Genomic DNA, 23,756 nt, shown 5'->3' on the forward strand with positions numbered 1-23,756 from the left:
CGGGAGTGATTGACAACCAGCGGGTTGCAATGGAAAGGCGAGTGAGAATTGACCAAGAAAACCTGCGAAGGGGTCTCCGGCCTCAACGGCTTGAGCCGGGAGACGAAGTTCTAGTCCGCAACCGACACCCCCATGGGAAACTCTCACTCCCCTATGAACCCGAGCCTTTGGATGTTGTGGCTGTCAAGGGATCCATGGTGACGGCCTCGGATGGGCGATCTGCCGTCACCCGGAATGTGAGTTTCTTCAAGAAACTGGGTGATCCCCGGACTGAGACTCCGCCTGAACCTGACCCACCAGAGGACCCCGACGCTGGAGATTTCCGGGACGAGGTCCCAGACTCCCCAATCCGGGGACCCGCGGCTGAGGGACACCACGGGCCGGAGGTAGGCAGGAGGTACCCCCAGAGGGCTGGGCGAGGGAAACCTGCTTACCTCAGCGAGTATGTTCTTGGACACTTAGCGTGTAAACTGTGATGAAGGGATCCGGGTGGTTGACAATAAAGGGGTGTTGGGTGTGCAGTGGTGGTTTATAGTGTAGCTGTGTGTTAAAAGTTATGATCATTAAAAGTGCCGTTGTTGTGGTTCCTCCCGAAAAAGGAGTGTGGCGCTGCCCGTAATGACGGGCTTACGTGGCGGCGTGACGTTGCACGCCGCCGCCGAATGTATAAATAAAGGGGCGTTCCCGGCCGCGAGCGGAGCGACCGGGAAGCCCGAACCGAAAGGCTGTGTGCGTGTGTCCTTTCAGGTGGGGGGGATTACGGGAACGCAGCGGGGGGCTCAGGACCGCCCCCCAACAAACATGATCATTTTGCAAGGTCTATATCGGCACGGAAGCTTTATATATTTATTTAACATAAAAAAAAACTACTGTGCCAAGACTGTGGACTAGGGTTTTTCTTGTAGAATAGTGACCGTGTTGTAAATTGAGAAAGATTTGTTGGTGGCCCCTGTAAGGGCAGTGAAGAGAGCGTCTGGCTGTCACAGGGGTTCCCCTTGAGTACATGTTTTGTGACTGATCACGGCCTAGTGCTGTGTTGTGGGCCACAGAGCTCCACATGACATACATTTGATTGTGTTGAACTTCATGCATTGAAGAGTTTTCTAGGTTGTTAGAATACATATTTACCACGCTCAGCAGTGACAACCCATCACTCCTATTCTAGATGACAGCATCCCATTCAAAGTGACGCCGCCTTCAGATGACTGCATCACGCTAGGCTTTGGAACGTTAAGCACTAGAAGGTGTGAGCTCTTATGCGCACGGTTCCCAGCCTTGAACGATTTCATTTCACCAGGCAAAGCATCGATTTATCAGGTGCAGTAAACTCTTATACATTAGTAGTACGGTTGAGGTTACTAGTCATTTTTGCTCGACACACGACCAGGTCTGTTTTGTAAGAAACACAGCCGGATGCCACACACCTGGCCTATTAGAACCGAGCTGCATTTAGCGCATCAAAGATCGCCAATCAATAACTCAATAGCCCTGCAGCGATCCACTTAAGCTGGACGGGGACCCGTGAAAGGTTAATAGGGCGCATACGGGTCGCCCAACAGCGAGATAGCTCAGGCAGGTCACGAGTAAAAGGGCTTCCAAACAAGATAGATCCACGCCTTTCATTCTTCCACGGATGATAAAAGGAGTACCATTGGATTGGTGGAGAGTCACCGCCATAATGCTGTATCTTCCTTTGAATAATGCGGCTCCCTCCCGAGTTCCCATGTCCTTGGTCTCTTTTCCCCGGCCGGCTATCGAGCTTGGACGGCGGTATATTTGAAGTGCTGGCTATCGAGCTTCTCTGCAGGACGGCGGTATATTTGAAGTGCCGGCTATAGTGCTTCTCTGCAGGACGGCGGTATATTTGACGTGCCGGCTATAGTGCTTTTCTGCAGAACTGCAGTATATTTGAAGTGCCGGCTATAGAGCTTCTTTGGAGGACTGCAGTATATTTGAAGGGCCGGCTATAGTGCTTTTCTGCAGGACTGCCGTATATTTGAAGTGCCGGCTATAGTGCTTCTCTGGGACTGTGGTATGTTTAAAGCATCGATTGCATGGCTTACCTGCAGGGCTGTTCTAGATCAATGATCAGCATTGGTGCTGGCCTGCATGGGCTGCAGTTTGTTTGAAAGCCAGCATTGCGCCCTCTTCGTAGGACTTGGTAACTTTATGAACTAGAATTGATACAAAGAGCCAGTAGTGGTAATTATCTTGACTGCAGTTTTTTAAAGAGACCATGCTGATATTTGAGTGAATTGCGATATCAACGACATTTATATCATCTATCCTCTCAATACAAGCCCAGGGGTCTTGCTAGGTCTGGAAAAGATCCAGGGATATGCTAATGTCAGGACTGTCGGGACTAGGGGCTAGCTAGCCTTTTGGTTGTAGCCCCTGAGCTTCTATCCAGGGCTACAACCATAAGACCCAGGCCATAGCTGCCACAGCCCCTCCTAGTGACGCTTCTGGGTCAAGACCCCTTGTCTATGCAAGCAGTCTCGGGAGAGTTTATTATTTGTTTCCATCACTGATACGACTAAAGAGAAACTGGTATTGGCATAACTGACCTGAAAACATTTGACCAGATTTATTTGACCTTTTGTTCAGTCAAATTGAATTATATATATATATGGGGGTGGGTTAGGGTATATATAAGGTTGAGGGTGGCTGTGGCGGGTCCTCCCCGCCACATTTTAAACAGAAAAAAAGTGATTAGGTCAAATGTTTTAGGTCAAATAGACCCAAACTGAGAAACTAGTAGCACCTCCCCACAGTGTAGACTCTAGACAGACATGTCATTGCCTATGCACACGTTTCCCTGAGAAAATATGGATTTGAAGCAAGTGTCTGGTATGGGCAGAAATGTACATCAAAGCGTTGACAGCTGAGCGGTTTCTGCAGCTGCCTGTGCAGCAACGTGTGGCCATTTCAGGCAGTCTGCCTTGGGATCAGCCTGAACAGATTGTGAAACCCTTGGAATTTCTTTAAATTAAACCCAAAGTACTAATAGCTGGAATTTTGAAATAACCCATAATGCTTTCAGCAGAGAAAACTGAGCCTAGGCCAATTCTGGGGCTAACAACAAAATATAACAGCTACTGTTAAACATCGGAATCGTACCAAAATGTCACCCTGACAATTACGACAGCCAGAAATCCAGACTTTCTGTTTTTTTTATATATGTGGGGGTATAGAATATAATATTAATATGGGGTGGAGCTGCAGGGGCTACCCCCGCATATATATATATGCAGTGTAATTGGGTTTAAAAGAAAAATTCGGCATTTTCGGCCGGCGCAATAATCACATAGATCCTTAAACATCTGGCCTCTGCTTAACCATCCCCAGCTGCCTCTGCCAGGTGCAATACGGTGTGTGATGGACCAGTGTGTCTGGTGACTCTGGGTGTGGTGTGATGTCATGATACTGATGTCAGCACTGACCGGGCTAAAACTGTATAATCAGGTTTTCACCTCCTACAAACAGTCCGCCCAGCACGCCATGGAGTGCTGGGGTAAACACCAAGATCACCGGGTTCTCGATCATATATTGTAGAACTAGAGCAGGCCGTTTCTCTGCTGCAGATGGACCTGTGTAGGCAGTGCACTATGCTCACGTTGCTCCATTCGCACAGTCTTCCTTAATAACACCATTGTTCCTTAGGAGGCACACATTCCTTCACAGAACACAGCGTGCGGGGGAAGCCTTGCAGTTTGCAAGCTTGCTTGTGGTCACCAACTGTCCTCCTTGTCTCCAGAGGATAGCTGAAGGGCAACGTGCTCGCCTTGAAAGCAAGACAATGCGGAACAACACAGGTTCGATCCCCGGGTCCGCGCTTAGAAACCTCTGGGTATTAAGTGCGTTACAAATAACCAATCACTATTCATGTGAACGACTTTCATCCACTTCCTTAACATCAGCCTCACAATCAAGATCATGGACAGGGTCTGACCCCTGTGCCTACGTCCACCTGAGGGTGCCCTCCGCTAACGTCTTATGAACTCATTCCATCTCCACAGTGTCACGATTGTTGGTGGGTTGGCATTGCTGACCTTTCATGGCTCTATCCAGACAATATAGAGCATATAGCTTTTTCATTTCATGTGCCCTCACAAACGGGAAGGCCACGACAGACAGCGCTGTGACCCCCACACAGAATCGAACACATCCAATGGTAATAGAAATGAAATGAGACACTAGTAATCTGAAGGCCTTCAATGGGCTGTGAAGACAATAAGACATCAGACAGTACTTTCCCACATGCCTTCTCGCACCCTTCACATGCCAGTAGCCAATGCAAGAGGCAGTCATAGTGGCAAGAGCTGTAATTGGCAAGAACAAAGCAGACTATGCCGTTCCCCAGACAATACCAATACATTCTACTGCCAATGCAGAAATGAACAATGTAATAGTTTACAACAGGCCAAGAGGCAGGAACGAGACCCACCAAGCAGCACAGTGCAGCACTTATCCAGGGCAGTAAGTGGGCCGTGTTCCCCAGGGGAGGTTCTCAGAGTGTCCTGATCTTTAAGGGCAGAGGCAAATTCTCCTTCACCTTTTGGGGTCTTTTCCGGTTCATGTGAATGGAGGATAGCACAGGGGCAACGTGCTGGTCTTGAAAGCACAACCTTGCAAAACAACAGAGGTTCGAATCCTAGAGCCGTGCTTAGAAACCGAACTCGAGTATTAAGTGCGTTATAAAAAAACGATTAACTGGAATAAAATAGGAAGCCCCTGACATAGCAATGGTGGTCTCCAGATGAAAGGGAATTTGATCTGCTTTTTTGTAGAACCTGGTCGATGCCATCTGACCAGCTCAAGTCTTGGCAAATACTATGTTCAGAACTGAATAAACAGCCTCACCTTGAGGTTGTTGATTCGCATTACCCAGGAAAGGAACCACATTGAGCAGCGCAGAGTACCCTTGATGGCCCGATGGGTTAAAAACAGAAGGCCGGGGCACTCCATCCTGTATGAACGCGTGAGGGGATAGAGGAGAGGGATTTTTGGGAAACTGTTTTCACTTTTGTATAGAAAAACCATTTATTTTACATTACACGTATGCACAATCCTTCTAAATCTGGTCCAGTCCAAACAAGTTTCGGATTAAAATGCTTATGTTATGTTATGTTAACATGCTTTTATACTGCGCTAAATCATCACTGTGGAAGTATCAGAGTGCCTAGGCCAAAGAAAATCTTGTCATTTCAATTTTACACGATGAAACCACCTTTCATTTTCTAAATCCTTTTGCGTATTTACTTTACTCATTGTATAACTATTCGTTGTTACTGCACCATCACAACCCCAAAACCTACATTGCTTTTATCGCTATGTGCAAATAGCCTTCAAGAAACCTGGTGAGATCATTTGCACTTGACCCATCACCAATTTATGGGGCTTTCGCTTCTTTTCAGGTTATCACTTTGGGGTTGGTCATTATACCACGATAATGACCCCTCCTGAAATCTTTACAGCTTTATTATCCTTGCCAAGAAGGATAAAGACCGAAAGTAGCTGTGTAGGAATTTCTTAGTCAATGCCAAACAATTGGAGCAGGCATCACATGTGCTGAAATATTCATGAGCTAGGATTTTATTGACTGCCACCCAGAACAGTGACACCGCCTTGAACATAGTCCATTTCAAGAGAGGCGCTCCCATTCCACTGATAAACGGCTGCTTAAAATATAATGACATTTCGAAACAAATATGGTCACTTTGTGTTGGATTTAAACACAACTCTTGGAGTTACTGGAGATCTCAGTGGTTTATAAGCATAACAAATTAAAATACGTTCAGCTTTGAAGACGACATTGGGTATGAATTACCTTGTTAACATCTTAAAGTATATTTCTAAAGGTGGCGTCAACACAGCACATTAGACTTGAATAAATCGTAGGAATAATAAACTGAGTTGTGAATGAATTATCATCGAATGATTTGCCAACTAGGAAACTATCTGGATATTCGCAACTAAAAAAGGGAGGTGAATTGTTAGGCACTTCTGCTCACCCTACTATGCACATACCTTCTAGACGTCTACGGTACATAGATAGTTTACGTCCGGGCAATTCCCTGAAATCTACAAGGCCCTTCCTCAGCCACTAAAGTCAAGAGGCTTTGATGTGAGTTGTCCAAGGCTGCTTTGAATTTTGGGAAAGCAAGATGCCTGTGCACACTACCCCTGCAGTGCACCAGATCAGAGGCCCACATGTTTACTCCAGACATTTTAAGATGGCTCATCTTACAAAATACTTTGGAATACCAATACCCTTCAGAAGTAAAGTTGCCAATATCGATAACACTTGATAGATTATTGACCTTCTTCTCAGACTCAGTTCATCATTGAATCGATTTTCTGTTTTAATTGATCAGATCAGCTTGGACACAGGTTTCGTTTTCACTGCAAGCTTAACAGTCAGTGTTCAGGTTTTAGGTTGCACATGATCTTGGAACGTGTTTGCTCAGAGGGCGGAAGGTTTCAACTTCAATGGGTACTGAGTTAATATTGGGGGGCAAATGTCCCTATCCGTATTTCGCTGGAGAAATAGGCATGAATTCCCGCAGTGGACCTACCCTTTTGAAGATCTGATCCTCGCTGTCTCACATACAGCCAACACCTTGTTCTTCTATCTGTCGTCTTTAGGAAGAGAGCGGCCATTTGCTCCATTGATGGTGCAGAGTCCACCAGTTCCTTGGGCGTCATTCACAGTGATATCTGCGCCCAAATTAGCATTGAATGTTATGCACAAACTGCAATCCCTCAAGGTTGTATGTTAGCAGCGAGAAGTCACGCTGCATGTGAATAGATAAATAAGGGCATAAATAAATAAGTCTGTTGGCAACATTTTAGCTGGATGAACTAGAAGTTGATTTATACTTTTGTATGTTTGCATCTATGCCCATGTCTTGGCAGGATAGCTCAGGGGCAACGTGCTGGCCTTGCAAACAAGACAACACGGAGCACCATAGTTTCAATTACCCGGATCCGCGCTTAGAAACCTCTGGGGTATTAAGCGCATTATAAATAACCTATCATATCATATCATAATTCTCAAGCTGACATTAGGCGTCAGGTCAACATTTGGACTAGTTCGTCCAACGTTGCTTATGAGTTAACACTTTACCATCAGTGCAAGCATCTGTTTCCATAGTTACCCCACTGGTTTCCAATGCTATCTCTCTTACATCATGCCTTTTTTGTTTCACCTGGATTGTCTGAACAATGGCAGTTCTTAATATGTTACTACTTAAGGTAAAGCATCCTAAGTGCTGATGTGCCAGAATTAATCAAATAGGCAAGTACATTTATCCGAATAAATAGGGTTACAGTTAGAGATAGGATAGGAAGTTGGGGTTCGGCTTGGAGATGGAGGTTCCATATTGGGTTAAGTGGTTGGGGTTAGAGATTGTGTTTAGAAGTTCGAGGTTTGTGTCAAAAAGATAGAGGTTCAATATTGGGTAAGTGGTTGGGATTAAAGAGGTCTCGGGTGGATAGCTCAGCAGCAACGTGATCGCCTTGGAAGCAGGACAACACGGAGCAATACAGGTTCGATCTCCGAATCTACACTTAGAAACCTATGGGTATTAACTTGGTGTCAAAGGATAGAGGTTCGATATTGGGGTAAGTGGTTGAAGTTCAAGATTTCATTCCGAAGGTCGACATTGGCGTTCAAGGGTAGAGGTTCGTGATTGAGGGTTAGGAGCTAGAGTTTGGATTAGAGGTAAGGTTTAGAGTTTAGGTTAGTGTTGAATTTTGAGGTTCAGGTTAGAGGTCCGGCTTAATGCGTAGAGGTTCGTGATTGAGGGTTAGGAGCTAGAGTTTGGATTAGAGGTAAGGTTTAGAGTTTAGGTTAGTGTTGAATTTTGAGGTTCAGGTTAGAGGTCCGGCTTAATGGGTAGAGGTTAGGGATTGAGGGTTAGGAGCTAGAGGTTGGATTAGAGGTAAGGTTTAGAGTTTAGGTTAGTGTTGAATTTTGAGGTTTAGGTTAGAGGTCCGGCTTAATGGATAGAGGTTCGTGATTGAGGGTTAGGAGCTAGAGTTTGGATTAAAGGTAAGGTTTAGAGTTTAGGTTAGTGTTGAATTTTGAGGTTCAGGTTAGAGGTCCGGCTTAATGGGTAGAGATTCGTGATTGAGGGTTAGGAGCTAGAGTTCGGATTAGAGGTAAGGTTTAGAGTTTAGGTTAGTGTTGAATTTTGAGGTTCAGGTTAGAGGTCCGGCTCAATGGGTAGAGGGTAGGGATTGAAGTTAAAGGTAGTCTGTGGTTGATGGTTTTGGGTTACATATTGGCGTTTGAGCTTGGGGTGAAAGTTAAATGCTTGGGCTATAGGTTGGTGTTAGGAATTAAAATTTGTGGTTACAGGTGGGGGTTAGGATTTAGAGTTTGAGGTTTCAAATTGTAGTTAGAATTAGCAGTAGAGGATGCAATTAAGGTTACAGGTTAATGCTAGGAGCAACGTTTAGCATAGGAACTGAGGGGGAAGAGAGCTGAGCAAATATGGGAATAAAAAGGGAATGGGCATTGGGCAAAGCCCCTTAATATGAAAACAGCATATTATATCAACCGAAGGTTAATTCTGGAAAGGGTCAGCCATCAGTAATACATTGTTGGTGTATTTTCATTTCTAAAATAGAAAGTCAACTTTAGAGAGTTTCAGATTTGGCAGTTTAATATTATGGAGAATCACATTTGAAAGTTGACAATTGGGCCCTGTGGCGTGTACTGATAGTTATACTGACAGACACCAAGAATAAAGTTCACCAGTTGTATTAGCAACTGTGCTCGGACGTCAGAACAAGCAGCATTTTCCAGCTCTTGACATGTGATGTCTGCACTTACCCTAGCACTTGCCACCAGCTGGCCGCACTTCTTGTTTATTGTTTTTATTTTATTTATTTACTGTTTATCCTATGTACTGCACGACCCCTCCCACCTTCCACCTCGCACTTTTCCCTTTCCACCTCCCCTGCACTTGCGCAATCTCATTGCCACTTGGCTTAGTAAGATCGCTGTCTCTGTCTACCCTCCGTTCCCCCTCCCTTGCCTCGTCACACCTTGAAACACTGTGTATAGGCGCGTTATAAATGCCATATCATATCCCAAGATTCACTTTCTCAATGTTCACTTTCATAGTGCTTCTAGGAATTATGCCTAAAAGTTCCAGCAAGCAGCACATTTTCTGGAGATTCTTTCTCACAATGTCCACATTTGTTTTAGTTCGATGAACTATGTCTACGGGCTCCTAACCATGCACAAGCTAGCCACTCATTAGCAAGGCTGCAGTGTGGTCGTCCCTCAATTTCATGTTGTCAGATGGAAGCGGGTCACACCTAGATTCCAAAGATTGAATACATTTCACAGTGTGGCTGAACCTAAGCCTGTCTGGCCCTTCCAGCACATTTCTGCATGTTCAATTACAGATGTTGCCACCCTCAGAATATCTAACCAACTCTATCAACATGGGCAGCAATAGGTCACCTGTCTTATTTGCAATACTTGTCGCTGTGCCTAGTTAACCAATACGTGCTAAAGTCATATGTTTTTGACCTGATTGACATCGGAAATCATACTATAGTAAGCCATGCCCGTTCCCGCACTTAAGCCTTAAAATGTCATTTTAACTGCATTCTTGACTGTTATATAAAGTGGGCAAACACTGGAGGACGCTAAGACAAAATATTACATTGTTGCATGCTAAAATGATTACTACATGGTCATATGTTAAAAATGATCTAATATGTTGCCTTTGTTGTTGTGTTTTTTTAGACTTCCCCAAGCCGCCACTTGCACCAAAACCGAGCCTTGATCAAGTTGTGCCACTGATTGTTTGCAACCACCCTTCTCTGGCTTTGAGACCCAGTCTTCATCAACATCCAAACCTTATGTCTAGGGGGCCCAAACCACCACTCGCTCCCAAGCCAGTTATTCTTCTCACCGCCGAGGGGCGATCTAGCATATACATCAACAACAGTCTGAACAGCTGCGCTAATGGAGAAATGATCTGCTACGACACCTGTCTGGCAGCCGAGGAACACGAAGACGTAGAACATCAGTGCAAGTGTTTAGAATTCCCTCCAGGTGACTGTATCCTAGATTCTCTAGCAGTTAAAGACACAGGGAAGGACAACAGTGTTGGCGGTGATGGGTTGACCCAAACACCGGTAATAATGACGGTGGAAGATCATGCCTCTTCAGATGTCGCTGAACCTGTAGACACTGGCTTGGATGAGTCAGCGGGAAGTGACGGGCGGTGCAGCCCCGGAGGCTTGTGTGAAGTATATTCATCGAAGGTACATGAAGAAGATGCATCATCCCAGAATGAGGATGAAGCCACTGACTTTGAAAATGATGAGGATAAATCAGACAATGAGTTATCATTTTCTATTAGAGAGGGGTCACAAGATATAGATCTTGTCAAATGTAACAATGAACATAACCTTGAAAACGTTTCTGCCTTCTATGTCGAAGATGGCTTGAGTAAGAACTGTTGTGATGAGGATGTTGTCCAACTGATACCACTTGACGAGGAAACACCTAATATTAAAGAATCTAATGAGGAAGTAGATCTGCCTTCAAATTTGGAGAAGGGCATAGCATATGATGTTCCCGAAGTCTGCTCTTTAGATGATGCACTCAGTGATGCTGATGCAGACGACCTGCTGGAGAAGGAAAGTGACTTATTGAATGATGACGTAGTGGACGTCTGCGTCGATGACAACCCAGTTGATGAAGAAGCAGACGATGGATTAGAAATGCCTGAAGATGCTGGAAGTCATGCAGAGATGCTTTCTGATGAGTCCCACAATGAATCCTGGAGTGAGGAGGTGGACCCACTACCAGAAAAGGTCAATGCTGATACCACTAATTCTGAGATTTATGGGAACATTGAACAGGAAAACAATGTGGATGATGGCTATGAAACTATTGAGATCAAAAGCGAGGAGGAGTCATCAGAGGCAGCGCATGATGAACGGGAATGCTCCAAGGATGACAGTGCCGAGAAGGATGATAGCTTAGATGACAGCTGTCAGATTATTCCCTTTGAGAACGATTGCAATGAGGATTTGGTTGATGTGCCTCATGGATACTTGGATGACTTTTTGCACTTGGATGGTGGTTATTCATTTCAGGAGGCTGCCAGAGAAGCAGAGATGAAGTTTATCATAAAACGCAATGGGGTGAGCGAATGTATTCTGGAAGAGGAATATGAGAATGGCGAGCCTGACTCAGATGGTCAGCAGTTTGGTGATGGCAAGCCTTTATCAGAGGATAAAGAATCAGGTGACATTTCCACTGAAGAAGGTGATGAAAACATAGACGATGATGTAGCACTTCAAGATGGGGCGCTAACTGAGGAAAGAGATGCTAGTAGGTTTGGGGTCAACTATGAATGTAAATATGGATCTATTCACTGCTTATCTCTTACAGACGAGGATGAAGAAAACCCTTATGTGCTGGAACACACAGTGCACTCAAGAGGCGAAAACAGTTTGTATGGAGAAAGAATGGGGCTAAATAGATCACCAGATACCGCCATGAGTGACCAAAGCATGATAGGAGATCTAAGTGTAGACATTGACAATAACTTGTTGTCCGTTGATCGCAAAAATATTGTCACTAGATCAAGATCACTTTCTGGAAAAATAACTGGGTGTGTACCAGAGACAGTCCCAGAGGAAAGTGGTCCAGAGTCTGACTCTCAGTTCATCAACAATGACTCTCTGGTGGACATAAATACCAATCAATTACATAATTTGGAAGGGAAACATTCCGAAATCAATCGATTACTACCAGCGAAACCCCGACGTTTTATTCAGTATCCACGCTCCTACTCAGCAGAAGGAAGGGATAGTCCTCTTTCGATGTACAGGGAAAGCAATGGTACCTCATTTGAGCACAGCCTGTTCAGAAGAAAGGATGACAATATTTCATTACCTTGTGTTCTGGCGTCTTCAGGTAGCTTTTCTCAGAGAAGTCATATTTCTTCAAGTGGTGTGTCCACACCAACATCTGGAGTTGACATACCACCTCCTTTTGAACTAGCCACCATCACCAAGAAGCCAATCACAAAAAGTTCCCCATCACTTTTGATTGAGAATGAATCACCAGATAAGTATTTTAAGAAGAAAAAGTCCTCATTCAAACGATTCCTCACACTGAAATTCAGGAAGAAGACAGAGAACAAAATTCACGTTGATGTCAATGTGTCATCTTCTAGGTCTTCTTCTGAATCAAGCTATCATGGACCCTCGAGGCTAGTAGAAATGGACAGGCGGAGTTTGGGAGGATCACCTCAGCTGAAGCCACACTCTGGGAAAATGCGTGCCTGTGACTCTCCTTCTGCCGTTCTGATCTACAAAGACGGCAAGAGGAAAGCAACCCCAAAAACCTTCAGCAGGAGCGTGGCAAGAGTTGAGTCATTTGAAGACCGGTCCAGACTCCCATTCATGCCTTTGCCCTTGACCAAACCAAGATCAATTTCCTTTCCCAATGCGGACACGTCTGATTATGAAAACATACCGGCCATGAACTCTGATTATGAAAACATACAAATCCCCCCAAGGAGACCAACCAGGGCCGGAACCTTCACAGAGTTCTTTGAAGACCCCAGTCGGGCATTGGCCTCAGCCAATGAAAATGATGGCTACGTGGACATGAGCAGCTTCACCACCTTTGAGATGAAACAGCAAACACCAGACCAAGGGGCTGAAAGGTACTGTAAACTCATATGTAAAACCTGCTAGCATTGATCAAACAGGTGAACCTTCCTCGTGTATATTTGATAGACTCAGACAAGGTTTTGCATGGCTAGTCCCATTTCAGAGAGATGCTTTTTAAGAATGATGAAGAATAAGCAATTTTCGTGGTCAAGCAATGGCCTTCTTTGTATTTGTGATGCACCAAAAACAAGTGGCACAGAGATCTGGATGGCTCATTCTAAAAGTGATGTGGCTTCGGGTAATGCAGTGATCTGAAATATCTGATTGATTTCCTGCCAACTGTGATATAAAGGAAAGGCCACGAAAACTATTTATGTGTGAGTGTGTATGTACATATCTATTTAAGTATAGATACCCATACTCCAACACATACATACATGTCTGTATATGGAGAGAAAATAACAGCCAGTGGAAATTGAAGTATCCAATTTGTTTTACGGCTCACTGATGGCAGGGCGGTGGATCCCAAGTGGCGTATTCATATTGCGAACTAAGTGACCAAATTTCTGCCCAACATCTGAATCCACTAACAACATTTTGGAGCACTCTTATTTTCATCAATATGGAATGCACTTGTCCTTGTACTGGAAAGAAATATTTCACTGTCCATCATCATCAAAGCATCTTCTGTACTTTTGTCCCCTCCGAACTGTATTTTTATGTCATGCCATGATGCCTGTATTTCTTTTCTCAGCTTTATCACCTTTGTGTTTTTGTCTCATCTATGCCATAATGCGTCCATATATGTTTCAGCCACATTACTAACAAGTGTCATCATGTACCAGCATTCAAGAAGAAATATTTCTTCCCTCTACAACGTAAAGGAATAAGTCACATAAAAGGAAATACATTGACTCAGTGGAAACTTGATTTATTTTTCTTTGTGCGTGGTAAGATAGTGAAAAAGGAATGGAAATTACAACAGCAGTTGTATAATGGCAAGTAAAGTTTGTTCCGGTTGTTGTGAAATGTCAACATATGGTTAGATCTGACTAGTGTCCATTTCTGCAATTAAAGATTCCAAGACCCTATTTTGATAGATGCTGTGAGATAGGATGGCTAGAACAGGACCATCTGTGTCAGACCCAATATACATTTGTTGTTCAACCAACTTAAATGCAGGTCTCTTCCATCTGTGTCTTTGTTTTGGAAATAATATATATACTTTTTCACCACCCCCCCCCCCGCTCCATCCAGATAGTTTTATGGTCTTAAATTGTCCATTTCGGGCACTTGCCTCACACTTCAGTGCACATAGACCATTATGTGCAGACTTTCACACTACAATTGAGTGCAGTTTACACACTGGGCTTTTCCTCATCCTACCCAACGTGGATGTTTGCTTATTAAAGGTACCACATTCCCGGTCCAGAAGAAGGCCTTCCAATTTAATTTGCTGAAATGCCCAGAGGAGACAGGACCACCACTAATGAGTACCTGTCATTACCAATAGCTATCATATAGCGACATAGACCAGAAATGGGTCCCATGACCGTGCATGAAGAAATTACTGTGATATTTGATCTCACAACAAATTAGCACACTTTAATAATTGCTAATCCTTAGGAGCATAAGCCCATACGATTACATAGGACGAATGAACACCCAGACTATAGAGGCATCTTGAGTTTTGTGGCACACTAATATTTAGAAGAAAAAAAAAATTGTTTGCACCATTCACACTAATTCATGGCACACTCACTACACCTTGTTCACCCGAACGCCAGAAATGGTTTGGGTTCTTGCACATGATTTTCTGTGTAATCACTGAATATGTTACTTAAACAGAGGGAATCAAGGTTAGCATTACATGACTTTTATGCCTTTGACTTTGTGGTCCACGTTTCAATGCTATTTGTTTCTGTATGTCTTTTGATACAGTATGTCAGCCATAAACAGAATGAGCACAAAAGTAAAGTTAGTAGAATTATTAAATCAGTACCATTGTAAAATAATGCAAGATATGATCAGTACACAATGTATATATTAATAAAATAAATAAAACATTAAAAAATGATGTGTGGGTAAGGTACAAGCCCACCAGCTCACTGAAAGTTGTCATTGTTGTTGCTTGGACTGATATAAAAATGGGACATTAATTGTCATGTATAGTCAGACAGTAATGCACACAGTAGTGCATATACATTATTCTGTTAGGACACTATTTTGTTATATGAGTATCTATAACCTAGGTCCTAGCACTCAGGGGTCTTCCCTTCCATTCAGTACTTCATATTATTGCACACCTATAAAAACATGCATCTCTTCATCCAGGTTATGTCCGCTGGGAGCCTTTGTGTCACAATCTATAAAGTCCCCTTTTGCGGGACCCGGACCTGAGTTTGGGGGTAGCCATGCTTCTTCACTCCAATTTAGCCCAACAGGTATCCGTTAAATTCACAAAAACATATTTTCGAAATGTCATTTTGTCAACAAAACAAAATGGCGAAAATTATTTTTTCGAATGTTTTCATTTTTATTTTATGTTTTATTTTTGTTTTGTTAGTAAAACAAAGGTCAATAAAAAACAGCGGGATGGGGGAACCCCCCCATTTAAAAAATAAAATGTAAAAAAAAACATTTAAAAAAAATGGCAATTTTGTGTCGACTAAATGGCATTTCGAAAATATGGCGTTCGAAAATATCACTATAAACCAGCCCAACATAGACCAATGCTTTCACTTTCAGATAGGGAAACCATTGACTTTTAGATTACACCTAATGCATGGTTATGGTAAAACTGCTGCAGATCAATCCAGTTAACAATTAAAATGTTTACCCTTCAAAACCTTTTGTTATGACATCTATTTTACTAACATGTTTTGTGTATTTACTCACTGCTAAACTATTTTCTTTGCTTCACCAGTACAACTCCAAAACCAATAATGCTCTCACATTATCTATAATTTACCATATAGACCTCAGGAGGGTTATTATCAATTGGGATAATCCCCTTTCTCCAATTTATGTTCCTCTGCTAACTTGGCAGAGGGTCATTATCCCATGTTAAGTACCCCTGCCTCAGTCTATGAGGCTATGTGATTGTCTCCCTGCAAAATGTTATTATATATTTGCCCTAACAGGATTGTTTCTAAAGTATTCATGCTTATCTCCTTGCCAGATATCATATTATCCTTTCCTCTCCTTCCCCCAGAAGCTCACTATCTCCAGAGCCCTGGTTCTCTCTAAGCTGGACTATTGTAACAACATCTATCTAAATCTGCCTGCCTCTACTCTCCGCCCTGTGCAACTTATCCAGAACAGGACTGCGAGACTTGTCCTTGGCCTCAAGCTCAGGGATCGTATCTCTCCAGGACTGAAATCTCTGCACTGGCTCCCCGTGGGTGCCGAGGATTAAGTTTAAAACCCTCTGCATTGTCCACAGGGCCTTCTGGGGCCACAATACTTACAACTCTCTCTTCCTTCCTATCTATCTTCCTTCTCGAGCTCTTCGCTCATCTGCATCCAACTCCCACAGGGTCAGTCGCTTCTCCAACCAACGAGTTGGTGGTAGAGCTCTCTCTTCGACAGGGGCCTCCCTCTGGAACAGCCTTCCTGCCTCCCTGAAACTTGAGGAGAACCATTTCCGGTTCCGGAAGCACCTCAAAACGTTCCTCTTTCTCCCCCTTCTCCCCTGCTGAACTCCTGGCAGACACTGCACTGGTCACCTGGCCAACCTTTCTGATTCCCGGGCCCTGCCAGTTGCCCACCTGCACTGCCTCCCGGCAACCCCTGCACCGGGGGACTGTTTTCTGTATCCCTACAGTCCCCCTCCTAGCACTTATATCTGCACTTACCTTGCACTGCCAACAGTGGCTGTCTTTATTTTTCTTATTTATTCAATTATCCCATGTACTGCACTTCCCCTCTCCCTGCCCCCATGCACTTTTCCCATTCCCCCTCCCCTGCACTTGCACGATCTGAATGACACATGGCCTAGTAGGATCTTTGTACTGTCCTCCCCTTTGTTCCCCCTCCCTTGCCTCGCTGCGCCTTGAAACACTTGTGTATAGGCGCGTTATAAATGTCCTATCATATCATATCATAGTTCAAATTGGGAACTATTACTTCCATACCCAGAAATAAATTATTCTTCCTCCAGTCTCTTCCTCAAAGGAATCTGGCTACCCCACGTGATTTATTTGAATGCAAAAATGATCTGCTTCACTTTAGTTCCCAGAGTGCAACAATTCTTCAATCAGTGTCTTCCACAAAGGAATCTTCAAACTTTAACGTTGGTTCTCAGCAGTGGTCGAGGTGTACGAAAAGAAGTAGTGGAAATGTGTTCCCTGCTGGTCTGCCCTACTCCCACAATCCAAACACCCAAACAAGCACACCTGCTATTTATGGGAATGTGCAGTGCACTGAAGTGCAAGCTTCTTCTTCTTCCTACACTTTTATTTTGAAACTAAACCATTCCAGAACGTTCTATTTTTAAAATAAAAGTATAGGAACTGTGAAACTTAAAAATAAATATTATGGGAGCACCGCTCCCGACCGCTCCCGCCCACTTCGACCTCTGGTTCTCAGAATGCAATGAGTCGCCATTCAATACCGATATTGCCACTCATTGGCATCCGGTCTCCATCGTGTCTTCTCCCCTCTTTATTTGCCTCATTTATTCTTCTCCCCTTCATCACTCTGCAATGCTCTCACCAGGCTTGCCCCCAGTCTTTTCTCCAGCTCTACTGTCTGCTTCTCTCCGCTCTACTGTTTGTGACACATCTTTCTATCCACTTCTGTGTTCACAGTTTTCATGGCTTGTGTTCACACCTCTCAGAGCTTAGTACGCTCTGCGTCTCCGTCTGACCCCCAGTGGTACTTCTGCAGTTTCCATCTCCTCCACTGGTTGTCTCCTGGCTGCTCCTCATCTCTGCCATGTCTACTATTCTCCTCTGTGTCCTCAACACTGCCCCTCTGTTTACAACTCCCTGGATCTACCACATATCTCCAAGAGGATGCATTTCCCTAAGATACTCGGGACTCCTCTTCTGGCTCACATGGCACAACCTCCCCTCTTTGGTTTGTCCTTTCTCGTTTCTCCTATGCTGCACAGGGAGCCATTTAACAATTAAAGTTAAGAAATACTTCATTAGTTGTTCATAGGCTTTGGGGGCATGTCATATAAGTTGTAGATGTGGTGAGATCAGTTAGAAGGCAAGGAGAAACATTGAAGCGAGAGACCCGCAGTCGGGGAAGTCTTTTGCTTGATTAATTGGGTCAAAACCTATGTATAGGGCCACAAGAACTAGATCGCTGACACCAATGCTGAATTTGTGAGCTATGATTCTGCACAAACAGGAATTCTAGCATATGTGATTCAAAAGGACATAAGTTGCTTGAAATTGTTAAAACAGAGAAATGTCCTTACCAACAGTATACTAATTATTTAGTCCCCCCAAGGACCCAGTGGTGGGCGGTGTGACAAGGTCCTTGGTCTACCTTAATTTTTTTGTTTTATCGCATCCCAGAATAATATGCTTTCAGATCTGGTTATTTTATTGAAATCCCCTTTGTTTATAACTTCCCAAAGCAACCTAGGATTATTAAGATCCCTGTGTGTGATATATTCTAAGAGACAATTTGAGTGCTAATTCCTGCAGACATGTGAGGAATTTGACCACCCGCATGTGGAGTGTGCACTCGCCTGGTCTTTTTTGAAAATGTGTAAGGAATAGAATGATGGGAGACCAACCTCAGAAAATGTGTGGGGTTAATCCGCACACATATTCCTATGCGCGCCGCACAACAAACACTTTCAAGTGTTACTCTGGGGGGACACAGCCTGCAGGAAAAGTCCTCCCTGTCATGTTCAGCAGCAATGTGACGGTGATGGGTACATCAAAGAATCTCAAGAAGGGGGAAGGCGACACCTTCTTCCGGCCATGGCCAGCCTAATTAAAATATCAAAGGCTCTGCCCTGTTCTTTTGTAGTTCTGTGTAGCCCTCAAACCGTGCCCATCTGCACCACTGACTGTTCACATGCTGCAGTCACTAAAGTCATCATAGACGCCTCCAGATCCGCAATCAGCACAGAGACAATACTTGACCCGAGGCCGCCGTGTAGGCCAGCCTGCATCTATCCGCCCAGCCTCACTTGGTGAACTGCCTGCCGGCTGATACCCGCAGCTGTCTCCAGTCTCAAACTCTGTTCCCGGAGTTGCACAGTGTCCTGGAACTGACTCAACACTGTCAAGCATCAAGATCATCTCAAGCACCAGGTACACTGTGGTTCTGTCCCCCAGGTTCTTCTGAAGGCGCCTACTGACATTTATGACCCTTGCTCCCTTGGCGCTGAAACAATATAACCTTGAACAGTTAAGACTGATTGCTTTACCGACTACCCTGCTGTCAGTATCCAGAGAGCTTCCCTTTCCTTCATGAAAATGTCTGTCCTCTGTGTTCCTTTACATGGTGGGTTGTATTTTGTAATGTGATAAGTCTGTTGCAATAATAATAGAGTAGATATTTTTATACCACCTTCACTGGACAGTCCCTTTTATCATTGGGTAATAACTGTATTTTCGCTGTGTTACAACTAACCAACAATCCACGATCTTGTGCGGATAAGCCTGCTGTTCTGTCCACGTTACCAAGATTGGACAAGGAGGTTTATAATTTACTACTGTTTTCAATCTGTTCAGGTCCCTTCTGGTGTACTAGAGGTGTGGAGCTGATTGATGGTTTAGAAACCAATTGTCATCCCTGGACCACTGGTCCCCCGGAAGTTGATTTGTCACAAGACATAAACCACATGCAAGCATACATCCTGTTGCTCACCACTATTGTCACCACTGTTACAGTAACAAAATTCCAGCACAGCCCCCATTCTCTTTGCCTCGACACTGGAGCCTTTGCCATGCAAGATTAGGGAGGAGAAAACTATCATTGGCATTCGGACATGGTGAGGGGTCCCTGTTCTTAACCTACACTTTTTACGGACAATATATCCTTCACGCTGGCAGCTGCAAAACGGGAAATAACAAAGATTTTAGACCTAACATCAGAATCTTGCCATCTTTCAGGATGTAAAATCACTTAGGGAGATCCCTCCAGATATCAGCTCCCTTTGCTCTCTATTCCCGATATCCAGATATCAGTTATCTTTGCCCTCTATTGCCGATATCCAGACAGCTGCTCTCTTTGCCTACCATTCACGATATCTAGATATCAGCTCCCTTTGCACTCTGTACACGATGTCCAGATATCAGCTCCCTTTGCCCTCTATTCCCAGTGTCCAGATATCAGCTCTCTTTGCATTCTATTCCCGAAATCCAAATATCAGCTCCTTGTGCACTCGATTCCCGATATCCAGATATCAGTTCCCTTTGCCCTTTACTCACAATATCCAAATATGAGCTACCTCTGCCGTCTATTCTGGATATCTAGCTATCAGCTCCCTTTGTACTGTATTCCCGATATTCATATATCCGCTCCCTTTGCCCTCTTTCCCCGATATCCAGATATCACCTCCTTTTGTACTCTATTCCCAATATGAAGACATCCGTTCTCTTTGCCCTCTATTACTGATATCCAGATATCAGTTCTATTTGCCCTCTATTCTCAATATCCAGAAAGCTGCTCTCTTTGCCCTCTATTTCTGACAGCCAGATATCAGCTTCCTATGCACGCTATTCCAAATATCCAGATATCAACTCCTTTTGCCCTCCATTCCTGATATCCAGATATCAGCTCCCGGTGACCTCTATTGAGGATATCCAGTTATCAAGTCCCTGTGCCCTCCATTTCAGATATCCCGATATCACCTCTCTTTGCCCTTTATACACAATATCCAGATACCAGCTGTCTGTGGCCTCACCTCTAATCTGGATATGCAACTATCAGCTCCCTTTGTCCTCTATTCCCGATATCCAGATATGAGTTTTCTTTGCCCTTTATTCATGATATCCAGATATCAGCTACCTTTGTACTCTATTCCTAGTATTAAGATATCAGTTCTCTCTGCCCTCTTTTCCCAATCTCCAGACAGCTCCACTCTTTGCCTTCTATTTCCGATATCTAGATATCAGCCTCCTTTGCACTGTATTCCCAATATCCAGATATCACCTCTGTTTGCACTCTATTACTGATATCCAGCTATCAGATCACTGTGCCCTCTATTCCAGATACCCTGATGCATCCTGTTTTTGTACTGTATAACCGATATCCAGAAATCAGTTCATTTTGCCCTCTATTCCTAATATCCAAACAGCGGCTCTCTTCGCCCTCTATTCTTGATGTCTAGACATCAGCTCCCTTTGCACTTTTTTCCTGATATCCAGATATCAGCTCTATTTGCACTCTATTCATAATATCCAGATATCAGTTCCCATTGCCCTCTATTCCTAATATCCATACATCAGCTCCCTGTGCCCTCTTTTATGGATGTATAGATATCAGCTCCTTTTGTACTCTTTTCTGATATCCAGATATCAGTTTTCTTTGCCCTCTATTCCCTATATCCAGACAGCTGCTCTCTTTGCCCTCTGTTCCCGATATCCAGATATTAGCTCCCTTTGCACTCAATTCCCAATTTCCAGATATCTGTTCTCTTTGTACTCTGATCCCGATAGCCAGCTCTTTTTGCCATCGATTTCAAATATCCGCTTTATTTTCCCTCTATTCCCGATATCCTGATATCTGCTCTCTTTACTCCCTATTCCCAATATCCAGATGTTGGAATGTGTGAACGTTTGTGGATAAGTCTCACCAATTATATTTCTTCCATAGTTAAGACCAACTTGAAAAGAGTGTGAGCCAGTATTGAAAGTTATTTTAAAGGATGAAGTTCCTTATGGGTCTCATCTAAATTGTTTCCCAACCTCATATACTATGTATTCTTTTTTACCTATGCCTACATTTGAATAGCTGGCAAATTACCTCAAAAGATCAATAAAAGAGATAGTGATTTCTTTTGTGGCAGGGTAAAGTAAAAAGTCTAAAACTAAACTACAAAATCTCCAAAGGGTTAAAACCAAAGGAGGCCATTAATAGTGCCAACATTTTGGGCTACTCACCTGGCACAAGTAACCATGGTGGGCATCACGGGCTGGTAAGTTATTTACTGGGTCAGTTACGAGGATTCTTTGTTGTACTCACATGATACTTTGGAATGTATGCATCAAGGCTCACCCGCGAAAATCGGAATGTTATAATTATTTTTACGCTTGTGATATGGAGAGCTATACATAGGTCAAATAATATTAAGGTGGGCCTCTCCTTGGGGCCTATTTCTTACTTATTTCAAAATAACCTTTTATTGGCATTCCATGACAGAGGGTCAGCTCAGGTAGGTCAATTCTTCTCAGAGTGTTCAATACCTTCTTTTAAAAATGTATCGGCCAAGTGGTGGCATCCCAAGAAGAGATTTTTAGAGCTTTTCGCGATTGAGGGCCTGGTTCAGAGGTGCATGTTAAAATGGAATAGTGCCCTGAGATACTTTTTCCATGAAGACATACATTCTGATGCATTACAGGAGTTACAGAAATAAAGAAAGACCGCCACTCCTGCACAGCCATGATTTCCGGCATGGCAACAGCCTTGCCAACCACATCACATGCGAGGTCCTGGCAAGGACTGCATTCAGAGGCCAGAACACCCTTCCTGCACCAGCCAAAAGATGCAGACATTAACGTTATCATTGGAGGTGCCGTTAAACCCCACAACAGAAATTCACCCATTAATATAGATTTATCAGACTGCAGCACCACTTTTCTAGTTCAATTAAAGTTTAAGAAAACATTTGTGAATGAGAAAAGTGGCAGTGTTTTGAGACATGCTCGCTAAGCCACTGGAGCACATGTTGCCCCTGCAAAGATAGATTATAGCGGCTTCTGCTGTTTCTGATATCATCTTCAGGTGCAAGAGATATGGGGCTTGTGTCTTCACCATTTGAAAATGTGTTATGTATTTGTGCAAACAGGAAAATGTCAATTTCAGGGGAACAACATTTGTGGCTGGATAAACTATCAATGGCCCGGCAGGAACTTAAAGCATAATGGTAAAAATGAATGCACACTGTATTTATTTGACAACTAATCGTTGAGGGATGGTCTTATGGAATTCATGGAGCCAACACTTGGTGGATGCCCTGTAGACGTTTACACTGGTTATACTGGTGCCTATCTTATCTGGAAACCATTAACCAGGTGATGCAAGATGTATGCCGGAGGGGACGTGGGCCGAACGATTCTTTGAGTCATATGAATCGGGATTGTCCTAAAATCTGCACTTTCTGGTATAACGGCCTCATTAAAAGTTCAGTGGTGCAGGAAACAAGTGGTGGTAGTTCCACAACCACCAATTTATGTGGCAGTAACGCAATTACTGACAGTTTTTTGGCACCACCAATTTATACTTTTTGATGTAAAGTGAAGGATTTACCTCCAGCAAAAAGCTGTCAGTGAACCTGCAACTTTACTGGTAAAAATCGTCTGATTTACTGCACGGCAATTCCTCCAGCGGTAAATCCTGAGCCAATTTTATGTCCCAGTCTGACTCCGCATTAGTCTGGGTAGAGAGACAGGGGCCCGCTCTTAACTGGTGCAGGTCTTGGTTGCTATGGAGCTTTACAACTCCATGCGCTGCCTAAAGTGATGCAAGACATCACCCAGGTCCCCTCCATCTCTTCACTCTCAATATCTTGTTCCGAGGAAGAAAGGGAGCTCCCGGACACGGAGGAAGGTGCAGCATCCCTTTTCCCAAGGGAACAGGTTCTTTGGAGCTTGCCTCGCTTACAATCTGCTTGACCCAATCCTCGGACATGAAGGAAGACCTGTGTCCTGGATCTTTTGGTGTCGGAGGACGGTGAAGGGGAAAGTAGACAACCATATGTCCTTTTAGAGGGATTTCTCCCCCTGGCCCCTCATTCATGGTGCATCTAAATGAACTGTGCATCAGTGAGAGCCAGAGGTATTGCATGGGGGGGTGCTGAGGGGCATACAGCCACGGGTCTTTTGGTTGTAGCCCCGGATAGAAGGTCAGGGGCTACAACCAAAAGGCTAGCTAGCCCCAAGTCCTGACAGTCCAGCATT

At 43.9% G+C, this 23,756-nt stretch overlaps 1 protein-coding gene across 3 annotated transcripts in view; it reads left to right on the forward strand.

Annotated features, from left to right (window-relative positions):
• FGD5 (FYVE, RhoGEF and PH domain containing 5) overlaps positions 1-23,756 on the forward strand; it is a 640,152-nt gene that overhangs the window by 59,669 nt on the left and 556,727 nt on the right. For all 3 annotated transcript variants that reach the window (XM_069643415.1, XM_069643418.1, XM_069643416.1), the window contains exon 2: positions 9,770-12,716. In XM_069643415.1, the coding sequence (XP_069499516.1) occupies positions 9,770-12,716 (2,947 nt within the window). The remainder of the gene's footprint in view (positions 1-9,769; positions 12,717-23,756) is intronic.

The sequence above is a fragment of the Ambystoma mexicanum genome, chromosome 2p (assembly GCF_040938575.1).
Source record: "Ambystoma mexicanum isolate Mex_15411 chromosome 2p, UKY_AmexF1_1, whole genome shotgun sequence".
In the NCBI taxonomy this organism is placed as follows: Eukaryota; Metazoa; Chordata; class Amphibia; order Caudata; family Ambystomatidae; genus Ambystoma; species Ambystoma mexicanum.